The 11,314-nt window shown below is 36.8% G+C and overlaps 1 protein-coding gene across 1 annotated transcript; it reads left to right on the top strand.

The window, feature by feature from the left end:
* The first annotated feature begins 205 nt into the window (after positions 1-205).
* LOC131935976 (neurogenic differentiation factor 6-A-like) lies at positions 206-1,899 on the top strand. Its single transcript, XM_059292755.1, has one exon. It carries the CDS (start codon positions 811-813, stop codon positions 1,600-1,602), a length of 792 nt encoding a protein of 263 aa, XP_059148738.1. The 5' UTR covers positions 206-810; the 3' UTR covers positions 1,603-1,899.
* The last annotated feature ends 9,415 nt before the right edge of the window (positions 1,900-11,314 follow it).

Genomic DNA, 11,314 nt, shown 5'->3' with positions numbered 1-11,314 from the left:
GTAAATGCAATCAATGACTGTAGCAAAGTATCATGTTTGTCGTGTCGATCTAAGTGCGACCAACCCACAAAGAAAATAAAATAGCCAATGTTTATTAAATAGAGGCTGGGTAGGGCATCAAGTATTGGACCAGTAACAGCTTCAGCTGGTAATGGGATGGCCTTTGTCTCATCTGACCACTGGTTGTCCTGTGGTAGATAGAAACTAGACATTTCTCTGTCACAGCACAAAGCAGCCTCGGCGTGCAACAGCAAGCACGCACACAGCTGGCGTCAACATTGGGCACAGGGCAACAGCTTTCTGTAGCTACCATCTAGCGCTGGTAAATATAAGTGGCAAAAAAACAACTGGTTCGTCACTTTAATTTGAGTTTTGTCATACCCACCTTTGTTTAATAAGAAGAACAGTGCGCGGACGTCCGAGGAGAATTCTGGCGTGCAGTGCGAGTGAACGGAATTAGATGTAGTTTTAATTAAGTCTGTTCCCGTCAACCATGTCTGGGGCTTTGAGTGAAGGCACGGAGACAAAAACATAGCAGGATTTAATTATCTCCGGGTCCGTATTGAAAAAAATCGACCCCGAGTCATTTTCCTCGAGAAAAGTCAATTTTGATGAAACTCATTTGCATAAAGAGGGCGCCCATATCGACCAGTTGTCAATACTACGACGGCAAGTTTCGAATATCTTAACGACAAATAAGGAAGGAAGAAAAAAAAGACATTTAGACTAAATAAGGGAGTGTTTCTTTAAATAGTTCAATTTAAAGTGTCCAGAGTTCCAGACCGGATGTGGTGCTGTGTGTGATGTGACATGGTCCTGGACAACATTTACTCAATGCCTTCACTACAGATCTTGGATGTCTACTCGCTTGCGTCTCGAGACCCCCCGCCTAACAACAGTTATAATCTTCAACCAAATCTACAGCCACCGGAAATATCCATCGCTCCGGCATTTCCGTACTTGCAGCCGCCTTCTGATAATGTGAACTGCTACCAACACGGTAGCACGGGTAGCTACTACCATCAAGGCTACCACGAAAACCCGTATGTTTGGGTCGGTGGTAGCGCCGGATACGCCGCCTACGACCAAAGACCGACGAACTACGTCACCCAACGTCCTTGCCAGCGTAGACTTGCCGGAGAAAAGACCGACAGATCTAGTCGCAAACGTCGGGCCCCGACTACAGCTCAGCGTCGGGCAGCCAACATCAGAGAAAGACGTCGGATGTACAACTTGAATGAAGCCTTCGACTCTCTGCGCCAACGGATACCAACGTTCGCCTATGAGAAACGCCTTTCTCGTATAGAAACGCTTCGACTGGCTATCTCGTATATTTCTTTCATGGCGAGTATTCTCAACGGCGAAGATCCAAGCGCTATCCGTGTCAGTAACTACGATACGAACATTTGCAAGCAGACTTCTCTGAGAGGAGTTCAAAACTTGCAGGACGGCGATTCAATGACGTCGTTACAAGGCTATGAACCGGATATGGACGACGGCAAGATCGACCAGGATTCGGAGAGTCCGGCTGACGATGCTAGTGATGATGATGAGGAAGAATCTCTGGAAGGACAGTGTGACCGTAGTGTGGACAGTGCCTAGAGATGATGTCGTCTGCTGAACTCGTCGTTTCTACTGTGGGGTGGTTGTTTCTTTGTGGTGTAGCGTGGTGCGAGAGGGATTGTTTTCACATTTTAATATCAAAATTTCTCATAAAGATTTTTCCCGTACACCAGATAAGTATTTTATAATTGTATATATTATGTCCGCATATTTCTTCACACACATACAAGTAAGCAGAACATATTAGCACTGGAAAATATTTCCTACAAGGAAGTTTTGTTCTTTTGAAATTCATTAAATTGACAACAAAAAAAATGCATCTCAGCAAAAATGTTATTTAATCAAAATATAAACATGCATATTGTTTGACTTGCTTGCTATCATAAGACAGATTTAAAAAAAAAAAACAATTTACTCGCAAAGCATGGCATAACCTGGAATTAATAGGAGGGACGACTTAACTATTTCAAACTTCATTTTAAAAATATTCCATAATCTTAATATGGCTAACCTTCTTCTTCTCTGTGTTAAAATTTTTTTTAACATACAATGTATCAACTGTTACTGTAAATGTTTATTGTATAACTATATATATATATATATATATATATATATATATATATATATATATATATATATATATATATATATATATATATATATATATATATATATATATATATATATATATATATATATATATATATATACATACTGTTATTTTGTTTGACAATCTTGTCTAGTCTTCCATAGTTGAGAAGTTGATATCAATAAGCAGTATTAAAAAACATGACCAATTTGGATTTTTAAATTGTTTATTATCAAAGAACAGTTTCTAAATATAACCCTTTTATTTTTATAAATACCCATCTCGAGTTATCTTAGAACCAACGGCTTCAAAGAAATTCAACTTTTCAACTTCAAGAAATTTGGGGAGAAAAAAAAAACCGAGTTAAAGAAATTTATTTTAACAAAACTTTCAGGCAGATGTAAAAAAAAATTATATAATTAAAATTTAATTTATAATGAATGCTAGCATAAGAAATTATTTTAAAAAAAATAATGTATACAAAGAGCTAGTCCATGACGTCGTGCAACCATGCCTTATACTGCACAGTCGGTGACAACCCATTTGAAAGCGTGTAATCGGGTAGTCATTTTTCTCGTTCAAACTTCTTTACCCCCCAAACTAAGGTCCATTTACCGAAAAAAAAAAGAAAAAAAAACACGTCGACAGTTCTAGATTTAATTAACGTTACGGCTGAGGGCCTTCTACCGAAGGTGAATGCCAAATGGAGGCAAAACAAGTTAGCTGTTACAGGGGCATTTTTTTTTTTGTGTTGGGGGAGGTTGCTAAACAAACAGCGGGACCCGAGAGAAGAGAGAAAAGAAACAAATAATCTTCTGCTCCGAGGTCTTGTTTATCGAAAATCTGGAATAATGGTGCGCAATTCGACAATTTAGTTGCGCACCGGGTTGGTTATCTTTCAATTAAGTTTTGTATTGTAGATGTTAGGGGAAGCCGCGTATTGAAAGCTGAACTTGGATTTTGTCAGGGTGACATTCTCACAATGGGAAACAGAAATACACCGGGATTTTTTTTTTGGCTTTCTGTCTTGCATCTTGCAGCTAAAAATAAACTTGTTTTCAGAATGCTCTTTACAAGAAATGAAAGAGAACGCATCCTATTGTAGAGGTGGTGCGATTTTATTTGTACAGTTTTTAGGGGACATAAAAAGGTGTACATTTTATTTTCACTTAGACCCTGAATATTGTTTTTTAAAGAGTTTGTTAATTTATAAATAATTTTGGTTTATAAAATAAAACAATATTTAAAACTGAAGGTTTTTGTGTATTAGCTATTTCAATTTCATATTGCAATTCGTATTTAAAACTTTGGAATTTTAAAGTATTTACTTCTTTAAAACGTACGACATTTTAAGCATGTACACATTACGATATTTATTTAAAACAAGACATTTTAAGCGTTCACACATATCAATACTAATTTAAAACGAACGACATATTAACCATGTATATATTAAAATACGTATTTAAAGCGAACAACATTTGAAATATCTACACATAATACTTATGTAAAACGAACGACAATTGGATCATGTTAGCATTAAAACCTTGAAGTATTGGCGACTTTTAAATAACTTTTGAATAATATTTTTTCTAGGAATAGAATACAGAAATATTTTGTTTCAATTGTGAATATGTCATTTTTTAAAATCGAAGTTTTAGTTAAATAATATGTTTAAGCGAGAAAAAAACCCACACAAATTCTACGCTAAATATATGACAATATTCTTGGGGAATTTAGTAAGTTTTGTTGAGCTGAACGCCAATAAAAAAAAAAACCAGCCCGATCAAATTAGGCGTTAAGTTGTCGTTCTTTTATAGAGCGGGGTCAAAAGTCACCGGGCATGTTCCTATTGTGTCCTGATGGGCTAGCATGTGAAGAGTTATTGCTTCTGGTGAGATGGGCATGAAAGGCAGACACAGGGCATTACCATATCGGGCATTACCATATCATAGACTCGTGGCGATAAACCAGCGGCTAGTGAACATCTCACCCATGGTCGAGCCATTATTAGGAGATAATCAATTGAATTTGGAAGCCGTTTTGACGCCTGGTTATTCTTACTACTGTAATGGAAGATGAGTATAAAAAGTCAATTTGCTTTGAAGATTTAGCAAAAAGCAATAAATGATAGTTAAAAGATAGTTTGATTCAACGGTTATTTTAACATGTCGCTTTTTCTATTATACTGGGGGGAAGAAAAGAAAAAAAAATAATTCAGCGACGTGGCAAAATGCTAATTAAAATCGTATACACTGGAGAGGTCTCGGTGTGGAAATAGAGCAAAAATTTTACTACTTTGGAGGCTGGCGGCGTCTATACGTAGATCTCCTGGTGCTGGTCACATTTGCAGGAAGTCTTTTGTCGGGGGCACGTGCACTTCCCCGCCCGTCCCCGTGGCTAGTCAGCGGGACCCATGCCCTATTGTTCCCGCGCTGGGTACCGGAATCAACAGCTTACAAAACGACACACGCCTCTCCCCCCGCGTGTGTTGCGTTACCCTCAAAGGCAGGGGCAGCAGAAGACGGCTCTTGTTTGTGGTTAACTGGCCCTACCTTTGTCTATTGGTACCTACAAAAAAAAGGTGCTCTCGCGAGCTCGCCGATCGCACGCACGCATGTTTCACAATTCATTGGCCAGGCGATTCTTCTGACTCGTCTACAGTTAGACAGGTAGCCGGGCGGTGAGAGTGTCGCGCGACCAGCAGAGGCATGACACCCGCGCTCCGCACACATTCATGCCTCCTCCACCCCCTGCCCCATTGTTATGGAAATTAAAGAAATTATTTTCTAATACCGATAACCTAGCTACGGAGACTTAATAGGGATTTTATAAGGCGCTACGCCAGGTGAATGCTTGCTTTCTGCTCGTGGACTCCAGAAAAAAAAATTATTCCATGTTAAATTCTATTCCGGCTCCAACTTAAAAAAAGATCTCAATGCCCGAATACAATCGTTATTCTGTCACAGAAAGAATATGCAAATAAGCTACTGTTAGACGCTAATAACGACTTCATAAAAGAGTTTTGTCTGGGGGCGGGTTTTTTCTGTAGAGACTAAGTTAAAACATGACTCAAGAGACAAGGAACACCCCGTCTTGCTCCTTCAGATCATTATTTTAATGCAGCTCCCCATGCAGGCTGTGTCATCATTCAATGCACGGACTACCAAGAGGACAGTTCAAAGCGTACAGTCTATTGTTTATAGGAGAGATAGAAGGACGGAAGCTGCAGTGCAAAGAGGAAACAGAAATAACAAAAGAAAGTAGTCCATAGAGGAAATAGAAGGAGGAAGAGAAAACAGAAGGAAGTAGAGGAAACAGAAGGAAGTAGTTAATAGAGGAAATAGAAGGAAGAAGAGGAAATAGCAGGGCGGAAGAAAGTAGTCCATAGAACATTTAGAAGAAAGTAGTAGTAGAGGAAACAGTAGGGTGGAAGAAAGTAGTCCATAGAACATTTAGAAGAAAGTAGTAGTAGAGGAAACAGTAGGGTGGAAGAAAGTAGTCCATAGAACATTTAGAAGAAAGTAGTAGTAGAGGAAACAGTAGGGTGGAAGAAAGTAGTCTATAGAACATTTAGAAGAAAGTAGTAGTAGAAGAAACAGTAGGGTGGAAGAAAGTAGTCCATAGAACATTTAGAAGAAAGTAGTAGTAGAGGAAACAGTAGGGTGGAAGAAAGTAGTCCATAGAACATTTAGAAGAAAGTAGTAGTAGAGGAAGCAGTAGGGTGGAGAAAGTAGTCCATAGAGAAAAAAGAACTGTAAGTTTAAGAGAAGTACAATTTTAACTGAAGTAAAATATTAAGAGAAGCACAGTTTTAAGGTAAGTACAATTTTAATATAGTTTCAAATTTAACATAAATACAATTGTTAACAGAAGTTCAATTTTTATAGAAGTACAATTTAAAATAAAAATGTATTTAACAACAACCGAACTCAACTGACACCGATTTTCAAATATTTTTTAAGCAACGAAGTAAATGTTTTACAATTTAAAAAAAATAACAGTCCATAATAAAAAAAAAGAAAGGACATTTATTTCTAATTGACCATACGCCACACAGTCCCCTAAACTATCTGATAATGGACGAGATACGCATGTGTAGACACGCATGTGTAGACACGCATGTGTAGACATGCGTATCCCGTCCACAAATGGTACGACTCGGACCCAGTCACCGGCGACATTATTGCTACATCATTAGGCCGGCGTCCAGCATGCGGCCCTAATGGACGGACGCGCGGCAACAGGACGTAAAGCGTCCACGGCCAGATGAACAGCAGGTTTACAATGCCACCAGTGGGTGTGGCGGGGGGGGGGGGATGCTCCAGGATTAGATCGCCGGAGTCAAGTGGATGGTCATAGTACTGTGTCGTGTTTTAATGGGCCATTAATTGTTGAACACGGGGGGAGGGTGTGAGGTGGTCACAGGTAGACATCAAGCAGTAGGGAGGAGGGGGCGGGTATAGGGCTGTCAGACCTGGGGTTTTTGTACACTAAATCATATTTAAATATGTTAAATCGTTCAGTTCACTAAATCATGTTCATTTATGTGTAAAACATTTTGAATAGTAAATAATATTCAAATATGTGTACATCATGTGTACAATAAATCATATTCAAATATGTTAAATCGTTCAGTTCAGTAAATCATGTTAAAAAATCTGTACAATGTTTTAAACAATAAATCATATTCAAATATGTTAAATCGTTTTGAACAATAAATCATATTGAAATATGTTAAATCGTTTTGCACAGTAAATCATATTCAAATATGTTAATAAAATAATTTAGTGGGCCCCTACACTAAATAATATTCAAATATATGTGCATCGTTTTGTACACTAAATCATATTCATTTTGTGTAAAACGTTTTGAGCAGTAAATCATATTCATATATGTGTACATCATTTTGTACAATAAATCATATTCAGACATGTTTTTATAGTTGTTTTTTTACAAAATCGTTTTCAAATATTATGTTTAAATCGGTTGTTTTTTTTTTTAATTTTTTTTTTACACTTAATCATATTCATATGTTTTTATCGCACTCCTACACGATTGAGTGAAATAAAATAACAATTTATGTATGTTCAAAATGTTCTATTTTACAAGGTAGGAACATAAAATACAAATCTCTCCCAAAAATCTCGATTTTTTTTTTTTGCACGATTACAAGACTTTCTCTATACTTCGTATATACGAGAAAGTAAAAAAAAAATCGAGATTTTTACAAATCTCGACGTTTTACACCTCACTGATACGGAAAAACATAATTTTGCAATCTTGTCCGTATGTCTGTCTGTGTGTCTGTCTGTCTGTCTGTGTGTCCGTGTGTAAACACGATAACTTGAGTACCGTTACAGCTAGGTTGATGAAATTTCATATATAAGTATTTTATCAAAATCGTAGATACGTATCAACTTTTAAGCGATTTCCGATAACCGGAAGTGGTACTTTTCCTACTTTGAGTTTTTCAAAAGCCTATAACTTGAGTACTATTTCAGATAGATAAATGAAATTTCACATGTAAGTAAAAGATCTAATTTTCTACCTTCTGTTAAATTTTGAGTAATTTCCGTTGACTGGAAGTAGTAATTTACGCTACTTCCGATTTCTCAAAAAACTAATGTAAATTTTTAAAGTACTAATAATATTGCGCACTATTATACGCGTTTTTATTTGGCGTTCACTCGGTGTGCAATTAATCTGTCTGCGAGATTTTATTCTATTTTTAAAACTTTAAGTATTTAAAATGAATTAAAAATCATGTCTATAGCCCGAGTTCCCATCCCCTGTTATTTTATATAAGAATATTCGAGAAAGTTTAGGGGAGATCACTCCCGGTTTATTTACGAAAATAATTGTAAAAAGTATTACTTTAATTAAATACTTAAATTGTCAATAAAAGAACAAAAGTTAAGCAAAAATTAAATTTAATCTTGTTTTTTTAATTTGTTGACCGTTCAATGTTTGAAGTGAGTAAATTATAGTTTAGGTGCGCTGAGGTTTAATCCCCACCCCACCCCATACAACCTGTGATGAGCGTACATAACTCAGTAATGGATATAATCAAGATAAACTACTGTCCCCATCTTCTAAATAGAAAATTTAAAATTATTTCAATTAGAGGCACGTCAAATATTTAAACTTAGAATTTCAAAGATTTAATTAGTGAGTGTAAAACAGGTATGTCGGTAAAGAGAGAGAAATATTTTTATTTTAAGTTAAATATATGGGCACGGTAATTTTTATTGTGCGAACGCTGCATCCACATATGATGGTCAAACTAACTCAAATCCTAACCAAACTTTTAAGTATATATGGTATTGATTAGCTTCATGTATAATAATACTAATTCAGCGTATAACTTACATTTACTAAACTTATGAAATAAAGTAAAATATAATTAGTAATAGTGCGTTTGTTTTAACGCCTAATCTTTATGGGCTTTTGTAATTTATAAAATATTAAAATATGATTTGTGTGTGTGTGTGGACAGCACGTCCATATTTCCACGTCTCTCCCTTCCCCTGCGTGACCATATATCCACATATAACCTTACACCAATACAAACATTATATCCACATATAACCTTACACCAACACAAACATATATCCACATAACACCATATTTCTGTATCCACCCCTACTCTAACACGACGGTATATCCACATATAACCCTACCTCCAACTCGACCATATACCCACATACACCCATACACCAAGACAGCCATATACCCACATACACCCCTACTCTAACACGACCACATGTCCCCCAACCCCACCCCGCCCGACCCCTTCCCCCCCCCCCAGCTAACCCTACCCCTACCACTATTAAACTAGAATATAAAACAGGCAACAGCTTGACATTGATTACCCATGATTCACTGCTTATAGCGACCTGTTGACCGATCGATCATAAGCACGTGTAGACGACTGCTCACCTAGACAAAGTTCTACACACCTAAACCACGCCCACAACACACATTCTATTTTTAGAAACTTTATACTGACGAATGATTATGACAACAGCTTGGACTCTAGAGCGGTCACATAGTTCTTTACACATGATATCATTGATTGTATTTTACCTAGCTAACGTGTGCTCACATTCACAAAGAACGTATCACATAAATTTAACCTAAATACGCCCGTCTAGTTTTATAAGCTTTCAAATAACTTTGTGATTATCATGAAGCACATTTAGAGTATAATGAGGTCCCAAAATACATCTTCTCGCCAAAAACTGGTTTTGCAAATTACAAAAAATAAGATTTAACTATTTTGTGTGTAAAGAATAAAACCTTTTTTTATGTCTAAAACCTAACCATGTGTAAGTAAAGAGTCTAAAGCCTAACAATATGTGCGTAGAGTCTATAATTTAACCTTGTATAGCATGTCTAAAAGCTAACTAACTCAATGTGCGTTTTTAATGGCAAAACATAACAAATTGTGTGGGTGTGTGCAATGTATAAAACATAAAAATGTGTAATGTCTATAACGGAACGGCGTGGCATAGCAGTAGGGGCCGAAAGTCTCGAGTTCGAATCCCGGTTCAAGTCAGTAGAACGTCCCTGAGTCCACCCAGCTATGATGTTAACTTACGCTAGGGAAAGCAAAGGCGGCTGGGCATAGTGATGACTACACTATCCCATCACGTGCCGAGGTCACAGAAACAGATGAACTCTACTTCATCTGCCCCATTCGTCTTGGCACGAGCGGGAAAAGATGATGAAAAAATAAAAATTATCAAACAGTATTGTAAGGTCGAAACTTATCAAACAGTATAGTAAGGTATATACTTATCAATGTGTAAGGTCTAAACTTATCAATCTGTATTGTAAGGTCTAAACTTATCAAACAGTATTATAAGGTCTAAACTTATCAGTCTGTATTGTAAGGTCTAAACTTATCAAACAGTATTGTAAGGTCTAAACTTATCAATGTGTAAGGTCTAAAACTTATCAATGTGTGTGTAAGGTCTAAAACGTATCAATGTGTGTGTAAGTTCTAAAACTTATCAATGTGTGTGTAAGTTCTAAAATGTATCGATGTGTGTATAAGGTCTAAAACGTAACACTATTGTGTGAAACATAAAACGTAACAAAGTATGTAAAGTTTGTAACGTATCACAGTGTGTGTAACGTTTTTAATGTAACAATGTATGTGTAACATCTAAAGGCATGGCCTACTCGACCGCTCCTGGTCCCACAAAACAGAACTCACCAGCTCTGTGCAACAGCTGGTCTCAGACGATGTGTGACTATACTGGTAACAGTGGCGTCACTAGGTCGGGTATCACCAGGTGGTGAAACTAAGGGTGTTACCCCCCCCCCCCATCCAATAAAATGAATTTTCGGTTAGGTGTTACCCCCCTCCCCCAACTATTTTGTTATAGAATATTCTAGATAAAACATTGTTTTGATCGTAAATTTTCAGATTTTTTTGCGTGGTGTCACCCCGTAAATGGTGTCACACGGTGCATCCCCCCCCCCCCCCCCTTAGCGCTTGTTATGTCATTGGCAGACAAGTAGAGTAGTCTGTTTAGAATTCAATTCTATAGTTTGAGGATAACGACAAAAAAATAAGAAAAATAAAGTGTATCATATTTAAATTAGCAGATAATGTCTGGAAATAAAATTAACTTTGCCATAGCTAATTATATAATAGTTTTGAACACTATAAAATGGGTTCAAGAGAAAGCGCTATTTAAAAAAAAAAATTGTAAATAAAATTGTAACCTTTTGATCCTGGAGATTAACGAGGCAGACCCAGTATAGTTTACCTGTTTCTTTGATCTTGGCATATAAAGACATAGTGTAGTCATCACTACGCTAACCACCTTTACTTTCCCTAACGTGAATCAGGTATCCATTAGAGCTGGGTGGATTCAGAAACGCCCTATAAACCCGGTGTTCGAACTCGAGACTTTCGGGTTAGTAATCGTACGCTCTACTATCCAACCATGACATCGCTTTATTTTTTCAACATAATTCACATAGTAATTAATTTTCAATTTTATTTTTAAAATCAAATCGAACCCTGATATGCGTTTATCAACTATGATTTCCGGTACTATTTATAAAAGTTGCTGAAAAGAAAGACGAAGCCATAACTTTAACTGATTGATAAAGTTAAAGATAATCTAAGAAACCGGTTGCCGG

The sequence above is a fragment of the Physella acuta genome, unplaced genomic scaffold (assembly GCF_028476545.2).
Source record: "Physella acuta isolate Inbredline_101_S28 unplaced genomic scaffold, ASM2847654v3 ptg000164l, whole genome shotgun sequence".
Taxonomy (NCBI): Eukaryota; Metazoa; Mollusca; class Gastropoda; family Physidae; genus Physella; species Physella acuta.
The sequence above is the reverse complement of the archived record's forward strand: the minus strand, read 5'-3'. Positions and strand labels throughout refer to the sequence as shown.